Here is a 23,930-nt window from a genome sequence, read left to right on the forward strand (position 1 = left end):
GACTTCAGATCAGGATGAGGAGTGAAAGCCTTGACCAGAGCTCCCAGAATTGCCAGAGAAAAGTCACTCACAGCTTCCTTTGGCACAGGTGCACCTGCACGAATCCATTCTGTCAACTAGTTTGTGATGGCATTAACATCATGTTTCTCTGACAGCATTTGTACCACTGGGACACTGGGGCAATTGTTTTCTTTCAGAATACCTTGATAAAGGAAGATATGGCCAGATTTGCCATTTGGTCTCAGCAGTTTTTTCACAACTGAACCGGTTGCATCAAAACACACAGTTGGGGGAGATTTTTTTGACAATGTCTTATAAACATGCATCTGTGTTTGACTCCAGTAGTGACAGAAAAACTTGTCCAGTCCAATATCTCGGATGCTACCACTGTGAGGAACACTATATTTTAACAATTGCAGAGATGCAATGGGGTCCTTATCTCCTAATTCCAAGTCTTTTCTCTCTTGTTTGGCTTTTCGCAGAGCGGCCAAATTTGGAAGGTGGCTTGGCTCAGGATCTCCAACATCCATCAGATCTGCTGCCCTCGCTGACCTCCATACAGCCAGTTCCATTCTGCCCTCACACAGCTCTTTAGCGATCTGTTCACACAGGTTTCCAGACATGAACCGCTTGGAGTGGCCAGTGTGCAGGGAGAGATCTGTATTTCTCATGAAACACTGGAGCACCATTGGACTATTAATTGCTGTCTGTCTGTCACATGACATTTCTAACTGGCCATGACACTCCTTACAGTCGCCTCTGATGTCCAGATATTTATTGTTGACAGTTGGATGGACCTTTGCTCTTCGGAACACAAGTGTACATGTATTTTTGATCTTCTTCCATATAAGATCGTTGATGATATGAGTCCAAGTGCCAGGTTTCAAAATTGTGTATTCCCTTTTTTGGGTAGGAGAAAACTTGTCATTGTATTCAACCTTTTCAGGAATAAATTTAACCCAGTCCTCAAAAGGGACGTCTAGTTCAAAAGCTTGACAGTTTTCTTGTCCAGGAGAAATGCAATGTGAATCTAACTCTCCTTCACTATTACTTTCCTGATCACTGATTTCCAAAGCTGACCAGATGTTGTGTCTATTTAGCTTCACAAAAGTGTACAGGGCCTTTGCTGACATCTTGTTTTCTATATATATATATATATATATATAGACCTGCTTTTATATATATATATATATATATATATACACATATACAGTGGGGCAAAAAAGTATTTAGTCAGCCACCGATTGTGCAAGTTCCCCCACTTAAGATGATGACAGAGGTCAGTAATTTGCACCAGAGGTACACGTCAACTGTGAGAGACAGAATGTGAAAAACAAATCCATGAATCCACATGGTAGGATTTGTAAAGAATTTTTCATAAATCAGGGTGGAAAATAAGTATTTGGTCAATAACAAAAATACAACTCAATACTTTGTAACATAACCTTTGTTAGCAATAACAGAGGTCAAACGTTTACTATAGGTCTTTACCAGGTTTGCACACACAGTAGCTGGTATTTTGGCCCACTCCTCCATGCAGATCTTCTCGAGAGCAGTGATGTTTTGGGGCTGTCGCCGAGCAACACGGACTTTCAACTCCCGCCACAGATTTTCTATGGGGTTGAGGTCTGGAGACTGGCTAGGCCACTCCAGGACTTTCAAATGCTTCTTACGGAGCCACTCCTTTGTTGCCCGGGCGGTGTGTTTTGGATCATTGTCATGTTGGAAGACCCAGCCGTGTTTCATCTTCAAAGTTCTCACTGATGGAAGGAGGTTTTGGCTCAAAATCTCACGATACATGGCCCCATTCATTCTGTCCTTAACACGGATCAGTCGTCCTGTCCCCTTGGCAGAAAAACAGCCCCATAGCATGATGTTTCCACCCCCATGCTTCACAGTAGGTATGGTGTTCTTGGAATGCAACTCAGTATTCTTCGTCCTCCAAACACGACGAGTTGAGTTTATACCAAAAAGTTCTACTTTGGTTTCATCTGACCATATGACATTCTCCCAATCCTCTGCTGTATCATCCATGTGCTCTCTGGCAAACTTCAGACGGGCCTGGACATGCACTGGCTTCAGCAGCGGAACACGTCTGGCACTGCGGGATTTGATTCCCTGCCGTTTTAGTGTGTTACTGATGGTGACCCAGGTCCCCCCGTGTGGTTCTGGGATCTTTGCTCACCGTTCTCATGATCATTTTGACCCCACGGGATGAGATCTTCCGTGGAGCCCCAGATCGTGGGAGATTATCGTTATCCTAATTGGGAGTTTATAAAGTCAGCTAAGCAGCACAGAAAAGAAGATCAGACACCAGCTAGGTTGGATAAGAAAGACAGACGCAACAACATTATCATCCCCTATGTAGCCGGTGTATCAGAAAAACTCAGGAGAGTTTTCTCCAAGCATGACATCCCAGTGTAATTCAGACCCAGCAACACGCTCAGACAAAAACTGGTTCACCAGAAAGACAAAACTCCAAAACACAGACTTAACAATGTGGTGTATGCTGTACAGTGTAGCGAGAAATGCCCAGACCTCTACATTGGGCGCGATCGTGGCTCAAGAGTTGGGAGTTCGCCTTGTAATCGGAAGGTTGCTGGTTCGAGCCCCGGCTTGGACAGTCTCGGCCGTTGTGTCCTTGGGCAAGACACTTCACCCGTTGCCTACTGGTGGTGGTCAGAGGGCCCGGTGGCACCAGTGTCCGGCAGCCTCACCTCTGTCAGTGCGCCCCAGGGTGGCTGTGGCTACAATGTAGCTTGCCATCACCAGTGTGTGAATGTGTGTGTGAATGGGTGGATGACTGGATATGTAAAGCGCTTTGGGGTCCTTAGGGACTAGTAAAGCGCTATATAAATACAGGCCATTTACCATTGGAGAGACCAAACAGCCACTTCACAAACACATGGCACAACATAGAAGAGCCACCTCCACAAGACAAGACTCAGCAGTCCATCTGCATCTAAAGGACAAAGGTCACTCTTTTGAAGATGCTCACATTTTGGACAGAGAGGACAGATGGTTTGAAAGAGGAGTGAATGAAGCCACTATATGTTCACTATCATAATTGTCAATAGTACATGGTTGTGGTTAAAATATTTGTGGTTTAATGCTCCAATAACTAAACAAACTAAAACCCATTTTGTGCCCGTGTACATTGACCTTTGGTTTGTTGCATGTTAATCTCCTCCAACAGGAGGAAGTTTTTTAACTGGAGCAGAAAAGCCCTAAAGCTGAACATCCGTCTTTTTTCTCCCATATTTTCTTTGTTTTGTGTGCTAAACACTAAATCTTATAAAGAGCAGTTAATATTTCCCAGCTGAATTGGCCTCTATTCATTGACTAATTGAGGAATCACTGCAGCTCCAATGTAGTTTTTGGATTTGACAACTGGGGAAAAAAAATACCTTATGCAATCTTCTAATTGGTGTGAGCTGTATTATAGTCAAAGATACACTTAGTGCCTGGAAATATGCCAAGATTGCAAAAAACATTTTAGCTGCTCATTATAGTTCACACACTCATAACTGCCCTTTTGAAGGAAAAGTGTTATTGTGTGACAGTTTTAAGGCAAAGGAGGGTGGGACTGACAAAATGTATTGGGGACTTCCCCCTTCAAGCATGACACTTGGTATTTGATACTTTTGCTCCCTTACAAGAATAAACACAATTCTTGACTGTTGCTCAATTCTTTCATTTTTATTGTGTTTATTTATTGTGTTTTATTGTGACATTTGTCCCAATATAGGATATAAAAGAGTAATAATAAACAACATAGCTAAACAATGAACCAACAGAACAGGAGCATACAGAATTTAAAGCTTCATGAAATATAAGATCAGAGTTTCCCTGATACAATTAATAAAATAAACTGAACAAACAATGCTGAGAGTTCTTTACTGCTCTAGACAGAAAAATAATGGCCTGAATATGGATCATCTTTTCACTCACGTGTTTAGCGATGACTCACAGCTGTCCAGCATTTTCTTAGTATGAACATTTGAACGCGCATGAATTCTCATGTGCTTCTTTAATTTTATCCTCTGGACAAACCTTTCCCCACAGATGCTACAAGGATATGGTTTCTCACCTGTGTGAATTCTTACATGACAGTTCAAATGTGATTTCTGAATAAATCTTTTCCCACAGGTGTTACAAGAATACGGCTTCTCACCTGTGTGAATTCTCATGTGTCTTTTGCATGCTGATAGGTGAGCAAATCTTTTCCCACAGGTGGTACAAAGATATGGTTTCTCACCTGTGTGAATTCTTATATGACTTTCCAGTTGTGACTTCTGAATAAATCTTTTCCCACAGGCATTACAAGAATACGGTTTCTCACCAGTGTGAATTCTCATGTGTGTTTTTAATGCTGAGGAGACAGCAAATCTTTTTGCACAGAAGCCACAGGAATACAGCTTCTCAACTGTGTGAATTCTTGTGTGTTTTTTGAACACTGATGATGCAGAAAATCTTTTCCCACAGGTGCTACATGAATACGGCATCTCACCAGCGTGAATTCTCATGTGTTTTTTGAACGCTGATGGGCTAGCAAATCTTTTTCCACAGGTCCTACAAGAATACAAGTTCTCACCTGTGTGAATTCTCATGTGTGTTTTGCATGCTGCTGGAAGAGCGAATCTTTTACCACAGGTGGTACAAGGATATGGTTTCTCACCTGTGTGAACTCTTAGATGTGTAGTCATTTTGTATTTATTCTGTAAACTTTTTCCACACACGTCACATTGTACAGACTTGTTCTTTGTGTCAGTTCTACTTTGACTCACTGACACAGGACTGTTGTCTACTCTCTGACTGTGATGTCTCTTCTTCAGCTCTGCATTTCTAGTAGATCCAGAGTCCACATGCCCATTTTCTTCATGATATCTGCTCTCTGCTTCAGGAGAGCTGTGAGAAAGGAGCTGCTCACTGTTTGGTTCTGGTTCACTGTGGTGACTTTCCTCATAAGTAGGAGTCTTCATGAAGGTATCACTCTCCTGCTTCAGTCCAAGCTGCTCTCCCTCCTGAATGCTGCACAGTTCCTCCTGTTCCTCTTTAATCTGTGGAGGCTGTGGGTCCTCCTGGTCCAGACTAGAGTTCCTCTCCTGGTTAAAGACCCGCTGTTCTGTAAGAGCCTCTTCTTCCTCAATAGCATGTTGGTGTAGGACATCTGAAGGCACAAGGAAGAAAAATGATAGCAAAACAAACATTTGCGAAAATGTTTACTGGTCTGAACCATAAGCAGATCTCTACATAGTAAGCATGTTGCTCACACATACCACTAAAATTTAAAGTGTACAAATGTGAAAAATTATTAAGGCACTGATGGAAATGTTTAGTTCTGTCATGGTGTGTGCTGTGTGCAGGCAGGAGACGAGGACCCAAACGCAGAACTCATAGAGGCAAACGTAGAGTCAAAACAGCTTTAACCCTTTAAAGCCGGTTGGAGCGGGCACGCTCCGTTTTGCGTAACTATTTTAAAATCCCGGTAGCACTGCAACCACGTGAGCTAGCGCAACAATTTTTTTTTGCATATGAAACCGGAGAATTTGTACTTACATCTTATGCCATCAGCTTGTCCTAAGTCACAGTTCCTTCCACATATAGCTTTGCAAAAACTGCATGAAAAGCGCTTGCAGGAACAAAAACAAAATATTCCCGAAACACACTTTGCCGATCAGCTGTTCATAACACTTCCTACATCCATCAGCGTGAACTATCGCATGTCCACTAGGGCTGCCACAAACGATTATTTTTGATAGTCGACTAGTCACCGATTATTTTTGCGATTAGTCGACTAATCAGATCATCATCCATTGAACGTAAAACGTACAGCTTATTGCACCAGCAGCATCTGCTCATATATAACTATCATTAGCTTACAGCTTTAAGTGTTTAAGGTATGTGCTAACTAAAAATAAAGACAAGATGATAGTTTATTCAATTTTAATGAAATTTGCAGATTGTTTCGGTGAAGTTTAATAAACTCCTTGCTATCTAAAATATAACAGGACACCGGAGTAAATTCTCCAGCATCTCACACTTCTGATAATCAGCTGTCTGCTTGACATTTATTCAGCTGTGTAAAAACTATAACTTTAATCTCAGCCAAACCGATTTACTCAGGAACAAATAAAATACTAAAAAAGCCAAACAATAACATTTTTAAGTTATCTAAGTGACTTATGTTTAAAATGAGTAGCGAAAGACGGCGGTGGGTTTGAAAACGATTTGCCGGGAGTCTGGTGCTCTCACAGCTCTAGTGAGCCTTGCCCCTGGCTAGCTATCGAGCTAGTGGGTAACAGACGTCTCCGAAAACATCGGAGCGCTTTTGAAAATATGTGGTGTCTTGATAAACTGAGCAGATATTTGAGGTAAACACAGCTACATTCTCGCCTGAAAATATGTTAAATGTTTATTTTGTGACCCAGAAAGAATAATAAGCGTAATATTAAAACTAACTAGCTGCCGCCATTGTTGGAAACTGAGCTGGGCTGTGCTATGAATTTTGGGACACAGCTCCGTTATTACACTCTTAAATCCTGCTACTTATTCCTGCGTCTTTTGGGATCTTACAAAGCTTCAAACGACGCGTCGAGTATTAAATTAGTCATCGACGATTTTGATAGTCGACCTAATCGTGGCAGCCCTAATGTCCACCATGACCTGCCCGAAACCGGAAGTGAAGTCATTTTGCGGAAATGTAGTTTTTTTACCATCGGGGCCTTATGAGCCTATACTGATGTTTTTTAAAGTTATATTTGACTTTATGACTTTCTGTGTCATTTCTGGGATGCTTAGGACTCATATTGCACTGCTGGAAATATGCTGTCCTGCATATGCTGTTATTTTGCAAATTTGCATTATAATATTTATTTGCATTTTTCCTGCAGTATATGAAAATTGGTGTATTTCAAAAATAAAATTATGAAGACACTTAAAATAAATTTCCTGTGGTAGGAAACTATTTTGTGCAACTTTTTTGTATTTACAGTTTTGAGGGATAAGCCTCTTAAATTTCTCTAACTAGAAATATATGTTAAAAAAACAAAAACAATTTTCAATTTTTTTGTAGTTTATTGCACTGTTTTGCAATTTATGTAAGTACTATACACTTAATGCATACATATTATTAAGATTTAGGCTATAATGGTTGTATTGATGTATATCAACTTGAAATGCTCCTAAAAATGGCACTACAGCATGTAAAAATATAATATAAGCTCTGGCAGACTTGGTTCTATGGTAGGTCTTAAAGGGTTAATGCTCAACTCCAACATAAGAAAACTGAATATACAATCATAAACTTTTGCAGGCAGACAGAACACACAGCATAAGAAAAAGGTGAACCAATGTTAACAATGCGACAACAATTACCAACTGACAGGAGATTAAAACACACTGGCAGGAACATGAGGAAAAGAGGAACAGGTGGACACACAGCTGGAACTTATTAGGCAAGACAAGACAAGGAAGAGGAGAAGTGAGAAATGGAACGAAAATCATACATGATTCCAAACATTTTTTACAAATAAATAACTGAAAAGTGGGGTGTGCGTAATTATTCAGCCCCCTGAGTCAATACTTTGTAGAACTACCTTTTGCTGCAATTATAGCTGCCAGTGTTTTAGGGCAGTGGTCCCCAACCCACGGGCCTCGGACCGGTACCAGTCCGTGAATCGTTTGGTACCGGGCCGCGAGAGTTGAGGCTCAGGTGTGAAATGTATGGTTTTCAGGGTTTTTATCATTTTCAGCGTTATTTTGTTATCGTTTTTATCGTTAACTCGGTTTTCCTGGGTCTTTTCACGTGTGTTATGAATAAAACTTCTTTTTTTCGGTACCGGTACTAGTTTTATTTTGTTGTATTTATCCGCTACACCTTAAAGGCCGGTCCGTGAAAATATTGTCAGGCATAAATCGGTCCGTGGCGCAAAAAAGGTTGGGGACCGCTATTTTAGGGTCTGTCTCTACCAGCTTTGCACATCTACAGACTGAAATCCTTGCCCATTCTTCTTTGCAAAACAGCTCCAGCTCAGTCAGATGGACAGCGTTTGTGAACAGCAGTTTTAAGATCTTGCCACAGACTCTCGACACTGGTCTCTCGATCTCCCGTTGGAGAGCCGCGAGCCTCCCCATGATGGTATCAAACTTCTGTTCCGTGGTGTTGTCATTCTTTTGATTCTGAGACCCCACAGCTGCAGTGAGCCGTTCTGCGATGTGTTCCAACTTTCGCTCAATGGTATCATTGTGAGCAGGCCCCTCTCTGATGTATCCCATCATATGCTCAATGGTGTTAGTTTGAGTCTTCACGGCAGCTGTAAGCGTCTCCAAGGTGTTAACCATGCTACGTTCGGTGTGAGAGGTCGCGCCTCGTCCCGTCGCTTCAATTCCAGCGGTCAGCCTTGGGGGGGTTTGAACAGCTGGTTCCGCTCTCTTATTTCTCCGATAGGTCAGGGCCAAGCCAGCTCCGATCAGCAAGAACCCTGTTATCATGGTTCCGAATAGGTAGATGTCTTCAGCGTCCTCGATAGACAGTCCCACCAGGCACAAGATCCTCCAGGTCTGCCACCCATCCATCGTGTATCCGGCAGGGAAAGTCCCTCCAGGGCACTCAGGCTCTCCCGAGCCCAGACTTCTCGTTGAGAAGAGGGTGTCAATAGCATTCAGAGACCAGTTGATCAAATCCATAATTCTCTTTTAGGTTTTAGAGAACGACGGTGAGAGACTGTTCCAGGGAAAGTAATGCACATGAGACAAGACAAGGACACAAGAGGCTAAGCAGGGAAGATAAGGGGAAGGAGGAGAAGAGAAAAAGTGCGACCGCCTTCACCGAGAGCCAAGAGACAGAAAGGCTTGGGCAATCTTTTTGTAGCCTAAGCCTGCTTTACATTTCTCAATAACTTTATCCCTGACCTGTCTGCTGTGTTCTTTGGACTTTATGGTGTTGTTGCTCCCAATATTCTCTTAGACAACCTCTGAGGCCGTCACAGAGCAGCTGTATTTGTACTGACATTAGATTACACACAGGTGCACTCTATTTAGTCATTAGCACTCATCAGGCAATGTCTATGGGCAACTGACTGCTCAGACCAGAGGGGGCTGAATAATTACGCACACCCCACTTTTCAGTTATTTGTAAAAAATGTTTGGAATCATGTATGATTTTCGTTCCACTTCTCACGTGTACACCACTTTGTGTTGGTCTTTCACGTGGAATTCCAATAAAATTGATTCATGTTTGTGGCTGTAATGTGACAAAATGTGGAAAAGTTCAAGGGGACCGAATACTTTTGCAAGCCACTGTAAAGCAGATTACATTAACATGAGACAAGTAAAGCAGGAAATCCACAGACTGAACTCAGAGACACAATACTAACACAGTACACAGTACAGCGACCAGAGTGACATGAGGGGCAAAGGAATCCACAAGCTAAGAAATACTGAACAAAAACCAAAACACTAGTAAACAAGAACCAAGAAGAAAACAGACTAATAAACAATAATGCAAAATCAAAACACTGGGCCACAGGCCTAAGAACATAAGTTCTGACACTTTCATAAGAAAATTTCAAATTTCAGCTTCATATGTGAATATCTGTGATATATGAAATACATAGATGTTGTTGTTTTTTGTTAAATGAATGTGGATGTCTGGATTGGCTACAATTATAAGAAGGAATGCTGGGGCAGAGCTCTCTTATACGTAAATGTTTTGGCTGTGCTTGAAATACCATGAGAAATCTCTTCTTGTCTGATAAATTTCAGTTTAGAAACTCTGAATTCCATATTTTCCAAAACAGAATAGGAATATTTATTCATACTTACCCAGACCTGTAAACTGTACACATCTAAAGATTTCCATGCTGCAGAGGAAACATGTTATTCTTTAACTTAAACTGATAACAAAACAAAATGAAACTTGTGTTGTTGTCTTTGTTTTTCTGTGTAGATTTTGTCTGAGCAGTGGGTGAAAACTCATGTTTCACATTGTCCTGGCTGAAGTAATATGTTTATTTAGTTATATAATGTATTGTATGTAATTTGAGTTCTAATTGGTTTGTATCATTATGCTTTGTCGACAGAAACCACACACGCACACACTCTTGCCCTGCTGTGGCCACATTCTCAACTTGAAATGTAAAGAATGACAACTTTATTCCTGGATTCTGCCTGTTTGTTCCTCTCATATCCAAACATTTGCAAGTGTTCTGACCCGACACTCTGAAGTGATTGCTGCCAGCTCAGATTTCCTGAAACCTTCTAAACACACATGCATAAATTTTCACCTTTTTGCATGAGTTAATGGTGGAAATGTGTTTATGTAAATGAAAACCAAATATCAGGCTGAAGAAATTCATTCATGTTGCTAATTACTTTGGGACCTTCAATTCTTCCTGTGCCTCTAAAAACAAATGCAACTTTGACGGTTCGAGCCCCAGCTTGGACAGTCTCTGTCGTTGTGTCCTTGGGCAAGACACTTCACCTGTTGCCTACTGGTGGTGGTCAGAGGGCCCAGTGGCGCCAGTGTCCGGCAGCCTCACCTCTGTCAGTGCGCCCCAGAGCAGCTGTGGCTACAATGTAGCTGCCATCACCAGTGTGTGAATGTGTGGATGACTGGATGTAGTGTAAAGCGCTTTGGCGTCCTTAGGGACTAAGTAAAGCGCTATACAAATACAGGCCATTTACCATTTACTATGTCCTTATGGTATAGTGAGGGTGCTGAAGCCAATCCCAGCTACCATAGGGAGAGGCAGGGTTCATCTTGGACAGGTCACTTGAGGTCAAACTCAGGACCTTGTTGCTGTGGGGCAACAGTACTAACCACTGTTCCACTGTGCTGCCCATGAGACATAATCACTGTTATTAAATTTTTATTTTTTTAAAAATCAGTTTTACATACCTATTCTGTGTAACTTTATCACAGGTTTCCGGATGGTTTCCATCAGTCTGAGCTGCTCTTCATCAGTCCAGACGATAATGCCTTCAGTCTCCTGCTTCAGTACAAGTTGCTCTCCCTCCTGACTGCTGCAGAGCTCCTCCTGTTCCTCTTTAATCTGTGGAGGCTGGTCCTCCTGGTCCAGACTGGAGTTCCTCTCCTGGTTACAGACCTGCTGCTCATCCAGACCCTCCTCTTCCTCACAGTCATGTTGTTGTGGGAGGTCTTGAGGAACAAAGAAACACAAGAACAATAATCACTAATGTGTTGATACAAAAACTAATTTTTAAAAGCATGAATCAAAACCTGAACAAATGGTGATCAGCCTGTCATATGACCCATTATGAGCCACACACTTTTAAAAACCCAATTCTTTGATCTCCGGGCTAAAGGAAGAACAACACTTTGTGTTTTAATGCTCAATCAACAATCTATTTAATCAATACAATTCTCTTCATTCCATACCGACTCTTTGAGCAATACGGACGGGAGATGTGCATGGGAGGGGTGCTGCAGTTACACACACTCTTATAGCCTCAACCCCCACCCAGTCATTGTTACGGCCTCAGGTGGCCCCGCCTTCCTCTAGGTAAATCAATGTGTTCCAGGACTCGTGTGTGTGATTGGTTACTGGGAGACCCGTGCCAACCCTCTCTTATGCAGAATGAAGTGTGCCAGACCACACGGACGATTGGCTGCCCCGGGATCCCGTGATGCTCCAAGAGGCAATCAGTGGCTGATCGTACCCACCTGTGGCTACAAAAGGCTGGAGGTCCTTCACTCAGTGGCTGCTGCTTAGGACTGAACATGCAGTTTGCCCTTCGTGCCTCCCTCGTCAATCTTTGTTGAACTTGTTCATATTGCTGAACTTTGTCGAATCTTGGTGCATGCTTTAAACTTAGCCTGATTAGAGTTTTGAGCTGCTAGCTGGCTGTGAGTAGGATTTTGTGAAGCTGGCTTGCCTTAGTTAAAACCCTAGCTTTTATTTTGTGTGCGGCCAGCCTGCCTTAGTTACCCTTTAACTTTTACTCGTGACTGTTCTTTCTTTATGTAATAATTGTCTGCCCAGTGGTCTGTTGCACAGCCCTGTCGGTTTTCTGTTTAAAGTTTGTAAATAAAACTTTTGCTTTACTCAGTTTTGTGTTGGGGGGCTCGTGTATGTTACTCCCTCCCTGACGCCTAGCAGAGGGGGTCGTAACAGTCATAAAACCTAAGCATTCACATTCTTTCTCTACAAGGTATCATGAAACAGTGTAATATTCCATTCCTGTTTTTTTTCTCAAAATAAATAATCAATTAATTTTATTACATGTACATGGGGATGTTCACAGCTCAGCCTCCAACATCAAAATCTGCTGGGGCAGTCCCAACAGCACAGATATTATCAACAACCTTTGTCTCTCAAAACTATGTGCCTGCTAATGCCTCTATCTCCTGCCTCCCTATCTCGTGTCCTTGCTGCCCACTTCTTCACACACTATGTTCTCCTGGCTTTGGCTTACCAACACCTTATCCCACCAAAGGCAGCTTGCCATCACCTCTGCTTCTCACCTACACCTCTGACCTATTCTCCCAATTCTGTGTGTGTGCTCTATGTGTGAATGTTTAGTAGCTTGACCTATGACCTACTTAAATAAATAATTAATATAATGCTTTACTATGGTTAATACAACTAAATCCCTAATACTACAATAATCTATTCTCACAACACACACACACAACAGCTCAGGGAAATAGTTGTGCACACTCATAGCTACATGCTAACATGTTAGCATTGAAGCTCCTCACTGTGAGCAAAGACACAAAGTTTCCCAAACTAAACTGCAGGGTGACACCATGAAAACATCAGTGTCTGAAATCCTTCTTTAAATGAAGCTTCACTTCAACTGCAGAGAAGTCTGTTAACAACTTGTTAAATGTGTTTTCTGCTGACATCTAACTAGATCTTTACTGCACAGCCTCAGTGTTTACAGAGGATCCAACACACGCCTGATGTACTCAACACTGGAATATGTTAGAGAAAAAAAAGTTTAATAAATAAATCAATTAAAATGTTTTAAAAACGAATCTATCAGTGACCATGGACCTGCACCAGTCCAACATAGTCCATCACTGGACACTGACCCACAGCACTGATAAATACCCAGTTTAACATCTTCTAGTAAAGTCAGTCACACTGAAGAATCTGAGCTTGAACAGCACAGAGTTAAAAACATGTCCATACCTATGATGTGTGAGTTTCTGTCGGGTTTCCAGCTGATATCCAGCAGTCTGTGCTGATGGTTGATCTCCTCCTCATACTGGACGATGGTTTTTTGAACCTCTGAGAAGATTTCTTCACAAACAGCAGTTAGTCTCTCCCTGATGAACTCTCTCAGATACTGAGCTGAACTCATCACTGCTTCAACTCAGGCTGAGCGGATCGATACAAGCATCGATGAAGCGATCCAGACGTTGGTATCAGATCCACACTGATGTGACGGGATCAATACTTCAGTTTGTGTCTCTCCTCCAAGTTCAGTCCGCTTCATCAACAGCAGCCATGTCTGCACACACACCGCTCCTCTACCACAGTAGTGCTGTCCTCCTCCGTTCTTCTTCGGGGCCTGATGGCGTTTGACAAATCAGCTTACAGGTGCATTAATCCTGCCTACTGGACTGGAGTGTGGACAGGAGAATAGCAGGAAAAACAAGGATAATTATATTCTTTCATCAATTTTATAATTCGATAGAACAATCATCCATTTACTCGTATTAAAGAAGACTGCTATCATCATTTCCTTATTTGTTTGAGCTTTCCTGATTTCTGATTCCAAATATAACAAACTATCCATCATCCCTCTTTCTTCATGAAACCCACTCTGATCCCCAGAGAAGAGACTGTTAGTATCTAAAAATCAGCTTCATCTGTTTTCATTCTCTCCCCAACAATACGATGGGTTTTTAACTAGTTTACTATTGTCTTTAAAATGCACACTGGATTCATTCAACACGTTTATGAGAACGCATCAATTTACTAGACGATTTAATTACACACTAATCAATATTTATAACAAATAATATATTTATGAGCACAATATCATTTTTAAATAATCTCAAAACATTTCTGACTGTGTGTCTAAATGAAATAAAGTCCAAGATAAGTCAAAAGCTGTGTCCCAATTCATAGGCCGCATCCTTTGGAGGCCGATTATGCCACAGCCAGGTGACAAAGGCTGTCCTTGTTCAAAGGCTGCTCCCAATGCGGCCCACAAATGCGTCCTCTTTTTTCATGGATTTCAAGGATGGGTTGGGTTCTTTGGTGGCTCAACCTATCCCAGGATTCATAGCCTGGCGATGGTTGTGGATAATTTTCAAAAAAAATGGTGGACAGCTCAAATGGGACAGCCAAAGAGTAAACTTTTAAAATTAAGTACTAACTTTTATGTCACTTCTTTTGTTTTGATGGTTCACTTGTTAAGCTAAAAGAAAGGTGCTTTATTCATCTATCTGTCCTGCACTCTCTCTCTTTTTCTTTCTCTCTGATTGTGTAATAAAAGTATGAACATGTGTTTATAAGTTACACTTGTGTTTGAATCCTGCAGCTTATCACACATTTGATTTCCATGTGTGACAACTGCAAGTGTCCAGAGTGAGGACAGACTGAGGGACCCACTGCTGCACATCATCTGTGAGGCTTTGCACCCCTGATGATCCACCAGGACAAACTCAGCAGTGTGTGAGGAAGAGGAGGAGGAAGAGCCAGCAGCAGCTGACAGATGGAGAGAATAGACAGACTGTTCCCTGTTTGTGAAGGACTGCTAGAAAAGTTTAACATAACTAATTGTCTGTCCTGAATCAGTCTTATTAGGTAATGTTCAAATAATTTTATCCTCCCATTGTTTTCAGTGTGGGAGAAAGTACTCAGGGCCTTCAAGTTACACACTATGAAAGGCAGCAACAAGTTTAACATTCAGAAACCTAAAGTATGTATCAGCAGCAGAATGGAGCTAAAAATAAATGTTTGTTTCAGTTCTATGAAGCTTTGAGTATTTTGGATTAGTAGCACTGCTGTGTTTGTTGCATCATATTGCTGTAATTGTTTATATGCTTTGTATATTCTGAGGTAAGTTGATCTATAGTGTTACATCATATTCTATAAGGATGTTATGTGTTTGTATACTTTCTGCCCAGTTTGACCCATTTAGCAGAAGTCAGCCTGTTTAAGGCTCTGATATCTATTCTGTGTGACTTAAAGCAGTTATGACATGGTCTGATTTTCTCACCCAATAAAGGAATATTTCATATATCAGTCTACTCTTCATTCTATCAGAAACCGTTATCACAGCTCGTACATTTTCTTTTTACACAAATATGTAAGCATTAAGCCAAATTTAGTAATGCCAACATATTAAAAGAACAATATTTGTCTCTTGTATATGATACATCTATATATACACTGTCAAAGGAACCTGTCTTCGAGTGAAGATTTAGGAAATATAAATGACTGCAACTTGAATCTTTACTGGAGCTCAGTATTTGACACTGAGTTCAAGTTCATTGCTGTAATTACTAATAATAATTAATATAATAACAACTTTAATATTGGTCATATTATAGTTACATTGCCAAAGTGAGATGACCTTAGTCTCATGAACAACATTAGCTAATTGTTATTTACTAGCTAATCTTAAAATCACTGTTCAGTACAGAAATGAAGCCCAACAATCCTGTAATCTCAGCCTCAGACAAATTTTAGTATTTGTTTTTAAAGCCCTCCATGGCTTGGTGTTGTTTTAAAATAGCTTATGCCGTATCCATCTGTGAGATCTTTTACTGTCTGTAGCAGGGGTCCCCAATCCCAGTCCACGAGGGCCGGTGTCCTTGCAGGTTTTAGATGTGTCCTTGATCCATCACAGCTGATTTAAATGGATAAATTACCTTCTCAACATATCTTGAAGTTCTCCAGAGGCCTGGTAATGAGCTAATCATTTGATTCAGGTGTGTTGACCCAGGGTGAGAGCTAAAACCAGTAGGGATACCGGCCCTCGTGGGCTGGGCTTGGGGACCCCTGGTCTGTATGAATCAAGTGCTGTCTAAAACATCAGTTCTGCCTTCTGGGGTACCTCAAGGATCTGTTTTAGGTCCGATTCTGTTTTTGCTTTATATATATATATTCACTCTAGGCCAAATTATCAGATGTTACAATATTATTTTGTATCATCTTTATGCTGATGGTATTCGGTTATACTGTTCTTTCAAAGCTTCTGAGCTTTATAAATTGTCTTGTTTAAATAACTGTCTGTCAGAAATCAAACAATCGTTAAATGACTATTTCCTCCAGTTAAATACAGATAAAACAGAAACTTTAATTATTGCTCCTGATTACATGTTTTCGGAAATATCATTTGAAATATCATTTTTTCAGCATATCAGTTGTTTATATCTTTCAGTTCAATCGAGCCACAGAAACCTGGGTGTCATATTTGACAGTTCAAAGTCACTTGAGAAACACTCCAAACTACTGTTTCTGAACTGTTTATATCATCTAAAAAACATTTATAAACTCAAACTACTGTTGTCAAAGGCAGAACTTGAGTGATTATTCATGCTTTTATTTCTTCTCATTCGGATTGCTGTAATAGTCTTTAACAAATCAGCTTTGGATTGCTTTCAGTCTGTACAGAATGCTGCAGCAAGACTTTTAACTGGCACAAACAAGAGGTCACATATTACTCGAGTTTTGGTTTCTCTTCATTGGCTGCCAGTGCATTTTAGGGTTCATTTAAAAAAAATTAGTAGTAACTTTTAGAGCTCTACACGGTGAAGTTCCCCAGTATATCTCTGACTTGTTGAAACTAGGGGTGGGTTTTGATTACCGATTTATCGATAGATTCTAGCTTGGATAACGTGATATCGATTCATTAAAATCCTGAATCATACTATATCACTGTTGTGAGGTGGCGACGAGGCAAAGCAAACGTAGCCGATGTTTTACCTGATGGGTACAATGTTGCTGCTGCTCCTGCTGCTGATAGGGCTGGAGGGCAGGGCTGTGTTGATCTGAGACTGTAGACATTAAAAAGTCCATAGGAGAGATGGTAGCTGATTAAACAAGTGTCATGAGATAATAACAAAATGCAAAGATTGGTGACAGCGCTTGGAACCATAAGGCAACAAAAAACTGTGAGAAATAATTTAGGCTCTGCCTGTGATTCACTCTTTGCTTCTCTTCTTCCTTCCATCCCATCTTTTCATATATCACTCTCCACTTGCTATGTGAGAACAAGGCACAACTTGCTATTGCAATAAACTATAATCTAATTATCCACACCTAACAACTCTTGCACTTAATCTATAATAAAATGATGACAGAAAAATGTTATAGCCCTGCCTTTAGTAGCCTCACACAGCTCCTACTGTTTCCTCCTCATGTCCTTACCAGGCATTTCTGGACAATGTTATATCCTGAGTAATAATTTAAAAAAAACCCATATACATAAAACACACACATGCACGCACACACAGTGACATTTTAGACCTTCTTCAGAATACTGTATATACTATGGGCATCACTGTGCTGATCCAGAATCCTTACATTATTATTTATTACTAGAGCTACAATAATAAAGCAATGAGGAGGGGGAAGTAATAAATATGAAATAATGTATTTATGATGATTCCATTTGTTTCACTATCCACTCTGTGCAGGGCAAAGCTTATTACATTTTTAAACTGTAGAGATACAATCATTTTACTGCTGTAAAATCCTAATTTTGTCTTATTTAAAATATAAATCTAATATAATCTGCTTCTTAATGTATGTTCTTTAAAATACAGCGTGTGTTTTTTAAAATATTATAATATATAATGCATAATTATGTGGACATGCATATTAGATCGTTTTTTAGTGAAATATAATCCCCCCAGAAAGGCAGGAAAAGCGCTGTAAAACATTTTTTAAAAGTTGCCTCAACAAAAGGGCACTTTGGGCACCCATCAGGAAAGGGGCGGGTGCTCCAGCCCCTCCAGCCCCCCCCCCCCTGCACGTGCCTGCTTCATCTCAAGCACTTAGGTCTTGTTGGGATTGAAAATGTTTGATTCCTTCTATTAAAATACGCGGTTATAATCATTTTCATATTTTTACTGCAAATGTGCTCATTTCAGTTGGCACTCGGTCTTCTGAAGGTCATAAGCTTCGTTCAGCATGATTGTCAGGACTGATGACTGAAGGAAATGACTTGCAGAGGGGTCTCTACAGACGTATTGCAGAGGGCGTTTATCTTGCTGAACCACATCCCTACAAACACTCATCAGAGATCCGTTTCTCAGTATTATAGCACTCTTCATCTCCCTACAGGCGTATTTATCGCTGTTGTAGCTGAATCTTCCTTAGATAGTTAGATAGTTAGTTTTTCTTAATTTATGTTGTAAATTTATGTTGCATGTAGGGTTGCCAACCGTCCCTTAAAATACGGAATCGTCCTGTATTTCGAAACAAAAGTACACGTCCCGTATTGAGCTAATAAGGGACGCACTTTGTCCCGTAATACAGTGAGAATCAAAAGTAGTCTATAAATGTTAATGGAATTAACGCTTTGTTTGAAAACATAATTCCCAGACCCTCTCCTGCTTTGTGACCAATGAGCTGACAGCACACTTATGACAATTCGAGTATGACAATTCAGATTACCGCTCATCTCATTGGTCGAGGAAAGGTCGCTTGCGGAGAAAATACCGGAAGACAACAGATGACCACAACAAGAAGCATGGCCAACAGGGAAACAAACGCCGACACTGCGGTGCAAGTCTCGGACGACAGTACACCTAAAGCTGGACAGACACTGTGCGATTTTCAAACTGCACGATTGACTCGCAGGGGTTAGAAGTTGGTAGGTCACGATGCAGGTCTCACACTATACGGCCCGATGCTCTGATGCGACCTGAGTGCTCACACTGTGCCTCCATAAAATGAAGGTTATAACAGAAAATCTGTCGCTCGCTCTCTCTGTCTTACACTCACACAGACACACCACCACCATCAACTTTGCTAAATTGCTAATGAAAAACATGATCAGGCAGCTGTGATTGAGCAGCAATGTAAATCCAACTATTTTCACGGTTGTTGTGGTCGTGATAATTTTGTGAGGCCACATCGAAAAGGCTCGGATGAGCTTTCCAAAGTTCTACAAGTTGTGCCTCCATCGCTTGTGTCCAGATCACACGCTGCACAGCCGTGCTGCGCCGTCTTTTTCACGGCGTTTACGTGTTTGCGAGCGAGCAGTGTGAGCGGCTGCGGTGACACGTCACGAGCGATTGATGATCGGGAGCTGGTCGTGAGGTGTTAATCGCTTCTCGTTACCCCACGTATACTACACGACGCATGATGAAGGCCAAAATCGGGCCGATCACCAAATCAGTCGCACGACTCAAAAATCGTCTCAAAATGGGCCTAAAACCGCACAGTGTCTGCCCAGCATTAGAGCAGCAATGTTTGTTCCCCTCAGAGAAAGGGAAGAATGGGAAAAGGAAAACACCTGGCTGGAAAAAGTTAATATGGGCATGTGCAGTGAAAATCAGCGCTATGTGGCCAGAAGTGTGATAATATAACTTATTTTGTGTAATAAACAACTGCAAGGATAGATGATTACAACAAATAGATGACTAATACATAAAAGTAATACATAGATGAATAATGATGATGAGTTAAGATGCTTAATCATGGGAACAAGCGGGTTTACAAACAGGAGCAGCTGATTAGCATTAGAAAAGCTGAAATAATACCTCAGCTGAAGCCAATTGTACTAAATGCACTAAATGTGCACTGTTACAAGAATATTTTTCTTTCTATTGTTTTCTATTAATTTATATAATTTTAAGTTAAGCAGGACAGAGTTCTTTTAAAGAAAGATTTACTTATATTCTCAAAAGTTAAGCATGACAGGCTTCTGTTTAAGAAAGAGACCTGTTTTACTGTGTTAATGTTGTCATTTTGAGCTAAAAATAAATGGCTAAATGATCACTTGTTTCACATGTGTTCATATCACAAAGAATAGAATATGCATCTACTTAAATCAACTTCAAGTCAAATGGTTAAAAAAATAATTTCACACACAAAAAAAGAGCTCGAAAATTCACCACACTGGGAAGGGTGAAGACAACTGGGTCGCCCGGCCCTGGCCACGAGGTGTCCCTTATTTATTTTTCAGGGAGTTGGCAACCCTAGTTGCATGTAGCACCTTGGTCCTGGAGGAACGTTGTTTCGCTTCACTGTGTACTAGGTGTATATGGTTGAAGTGACAATAAAGCCAATTTCAACCTGGTTCCACTCACCGAACGACGACCGTCTGGAGGCGATTTTATGATCACTTTAAATCCGTCCTCGTGTCTCGTTGTCACGGTTACACTGCGCTCACTGTCCGTTTCCTCCACATTACAGGTTTACTTTCACTCTGCTGGTTGTTGCTCTGCTTTTACGCTTTGTTGTTTGTCTTATTATGTTTTCCTTGTTTCACCGCTTCTCTCTCACCATCTACTTCTGTTCTCATTTCACTTCCTGAGACGTCACTTCCCTCTGCCGTCTGCTGTCCATTCACAGCCCGTTTGGTCAATTCAGTCGCCCCTCCCCCCGACACTCCTGCTCTGCTGGTTGCCACAGCAGAGCACGTGACTGAGCAGACGCCTTTGTTTGTTTGTTTGTTTTTAGCAGATGAGGTGACTGAATATGATTCATTTACATATTTGTTGTCGTTTTAATCCGTAGCTCCGATTTTCTAAATGAAGCCAAGTATTTTTCTCCTCTCTGTGTCAGTGCGACACAGTAACTCTTATCTCTGAGTGAGTGCAGCACAGCACACAGCAGCAGAGACAGGATAACAAACTGTGTGACAGGCTGTTCATTGTTCCTACTTTATTAGAGATTTACATGATGAATTCGTAGGAACTAATTACAAGGTCAAAGATAAACAGACATAAATCACATGTGTTTATGTGTGAACAAACAGACATGTGTTAAACATATAAACATGCATTAAATCCATTAAAGTGTCTTACAGTCCCTGTTAACACATGCCTACTGACACACAGTAATGTGTGTTTGAATACAACCTGAAACCTGTTAATGTTCTGATTTAACAGCAGATTTCTCCACATGCAGGGCAGAGAAATTCCTGCATCTGTCACACAAAAAGTGGAAAATATATTTGTTTGACATTTTAATCATAATAACAAAAAAATAAAAAATGTTGGTAGATCCACTTTTTAGGAAGATGAGGTGATGAAGAAGAGAGTATTGAGTGGAAAAAGGCCAGTGAGTTCATGTAAATGCTGCTTCTGCTGTAAGAAACAGACCTAAAAGTGAACAAATGCTCCATGATTCTCATTTCTATCCATCATTTTGAACACTGACTATAAATGTGTTCACTTCATTATTGTGTGATTTGGTTTCTTCACGTGTCTCCTTCAGTGCAAATAAAGGACTGTTAGAGTGTGTGCTGTGTGTTTTTCTGAAGCATGACAATCCTTTCCAACAAGTATTTCCAGCTGTTTGTCTCCACTCTGCACTTTAGTCTTTCTTCCTGTCATGTCTGTGTTTGTCCACCAGGTGTCTCCCTGAGCTCATTTTCTCGAAATCAGAAGCATCAGATTTGTGGAGACGCTGTACCTCCCAGCAGGGCTGGACTGGGACAAAAAATTGGCCGGGGCATTTTGACTAGCGACCGGCCCACCAGGTATTATAAGATAAGATAAGATAAGATAAGATAAGATAAGATAAGATAAGATAAGATACCTTTATTAGTCCCACAAGGGGAAATTTCATGTTAATCAGAATCAGAATCAGAATACTTTATTGATCCCTGGGGGAAATTATTTTTTTGTTACAGTGCTCCATTTTAAACCAACATTAAGACAAGACAGACAATACACTAACTAAGAATAGTACAATATATACATATATATACATATATATACATACATACATACATACATACATACATACATACATACATACATACATACATACATACATACATACATAAGTCACTCATAAATAAATAGTTGGAAAAGAAACATGTGTAGCTGTAGCAGTAACCAGTGTGTTAAGTGGATGCGTTGTACAGGGAGATGGCCACAGGCAGGAAAGATTTCCTGTGTCGTTCAGTGGTGCTTTTCGGTAATCTCAGTCTCTCACTGAACGAGCTCCTGTGACTGACCAACATGTCATGGAGTGGGTGGGAGGTGTTATCCAACATTGTCTTTATCTTGGACAGCATCCGCCTCTCCGACACCACCTTGAGGGAGTCCAGCTCCATCCCCACAACATTGCTGGCCTTACGGATTAGTTTATTAAGTCTGTTGGCATCTGCGACCCTCAGCCTGCTCCCCCAGCATGCAACAGCATAGAGGATCACACTGGCCACAACAGACTCATAGAAAATCCTCAGCATTTTCTGGCAGATGTTGAAGGACCTCAGTCGCCTCAAAAAATAGAGACGACTCTGGCCCTTCCTGTAAAGTGCTGTGGTGTTTTTAGCCCAGTCCAGTTTATTGTCAATGTGTACTCCAAGGTATTTATAGTCCTCCACAATGTCAACACTGACCCCCTGGATTGAAACAGGGGTCAAGTGTTTCCTGGTCTAAGGCTGCCGACCTATTGCACACAATGGCGGCGCCATCTTACCCTCCGACCATACATACATTAAACAAAAACATTACATGGGGAAGACAGGTCAGAGAGGTATAACAATGGAAAAATGCACCACATGAGGAAAGATAAGGAGAAAAAAATAATCAGAATCAGAATCAGAATCAGAATACTTTATTGATCCCTGGGGGAAATTATTTTTTGTTACAGTGCTCCATTTTAAACCAACATTAAGACAAGACAGACAATACGCTAACTAAGAATAGTACAATATATACATATATATACATACATACATACATAAGTCACTTATAAATAAATATTTGGAAAAGAAACATGTGTAGCTGTAGCAGCAAACAGTGTGTTAAGTGGATGCGTTGTACAGGGAGATGGCCACAGGCAGGAATGATTTCCTGTGTCGTTCAGTGGTGCTTTTCGGTAATCTCAGTCTCTCACTGAACGAGCTCCTGTGACTGACCAACATGTCATGGAGTGGGTGGGAGATGTTATCCAACATTGTCTTTATCTTGGACAGCATCCGCCTCTCCGACACCACCTTGAGGGAGTCCAGCTCCATCCCCACAACATTGCTGGCCTTACGGATTAGTTTATTAAGTCTGTTGGCATCTGCGACCCTCAGCCTGCTCCCCCAGCATGCAACAGCATAGAGGATCGCACTGGCCACAACAGACTCATAGAAAATCCTCAGCATTTTCTGGCAGATGTTGAAGGACCTCAGTCGCCTCAAAAAATAGAGACGACTCTGGCCCTTCCTGTAAAGTGCTGTGGTGTTTTTAGCCCAGTCCAGTTTATTGTCAATGTGTACTCCAAGGTATTTATAGTCCTCCACAATGTCAACACTGACCCCCTGGATTGAAACAGGGGTCAAGTGTTTCCTGGTCTTCCTGAAGTCCACGATCAGTTCCTTGGTCTTTGCCACGTTGAGCTGCAGATGATTCTGCTCACACCACGTGACAAAGGAGTCGACCACAGCCCGGTACTCTGTCTCATCATCCCTGCTGATGCATCCAACCACCGCAGAGTCATCAGAAAACTTCTGAAGATGGCAGGTCTCTGTGCAGTGGCTGAAGTCTGTGGTGTAGAGGGTGAAGAGGAAGGGGGAGAGGACAGTCCCCTGTGGTGCCCCTGTGTTGCTGATCACCTTGTCAGACACACACTGTGGGAGACGTACATATTGTGGTCTTCCTGTCAGGTAATCAACACTCCAGGACAGTTTGAGAACAGAAAAAAACACCTCTGCACATAGCACATGAAAAAAACATATCTTGCAGCTCCACCCAGCCATCAGTGCCAGGTAGCAGGGGCAAGCTCAGTTTTTTGCACCTGCCTCCTATCATTTAATGTGCAGCT

The 23,930-nt window shown here is 41.3% G+C and overlaps 1 protein-coding gene across 3 annotated transcripts; it reads right to left on the bottom strand.

Moving 5' to 3' along the window:
* Positions 1–3,678: 3,678 nt before the first annotated feature.
* LOC113029696 (uncharacterized) lies at positions 3,679–20,509 on the bottom strand. Of its 3 annotated transcripts, XM_080298647.1 has the most exons (6): positions 20,249–20,509; positions 16,914–16,984; positions 13,161–13,594; positions 10,901–11,161; positions 4,679–5,170; positions 3,679–4,174 (listed from the first exon to the last, which is right to left on the bottom strand). In XM_080298647.1, the coding sequence occupies exons 3-6, from the start codon at positions 13,330–13,332 to the stop codon at positions 3,948–3,950; spliced, it is 1,152 nt and encodes a 383-aa protein (XP_080154773.1). In that variant the 5' UTR covers positions 13,333–13,594; positions 16,914–16,984; positions 20,249–20,509; the 3' UTR covers positions 3,679–3,947. The 3 variants fall into 3 exon arrangements, with proteins under 3 accessions (XP_080154773.1, XP_080154771.1, XP_080154772.1); XM_080298645.1 differs by having other exon boundaries at positions 3,679–5,170; positions 20,249–20,505; XM_080298646.1 differs by lacking the exon at positions 16,914–16,984 and having other exon boundaries at positions 3,679–5,170; positions 20,249–20,505.
* Positions 20,510–23,930: the final 3,421 nt, after the last annotated feature.

Source organism: Astatotilapia calliptera, chromosome 3 (genome assembly GCF_964374335.1).
Source record: "Astatotilapia calliptera chromosome 3, fAstCal68.1, whole genome shotgun sequence".
Lineage (NCBI taxonomy): Eukaryota > Metazoa > Chordata > Actinopteri > Cichliformes > Cichlidae > Astatotilapia > Astatotilapia calliptera.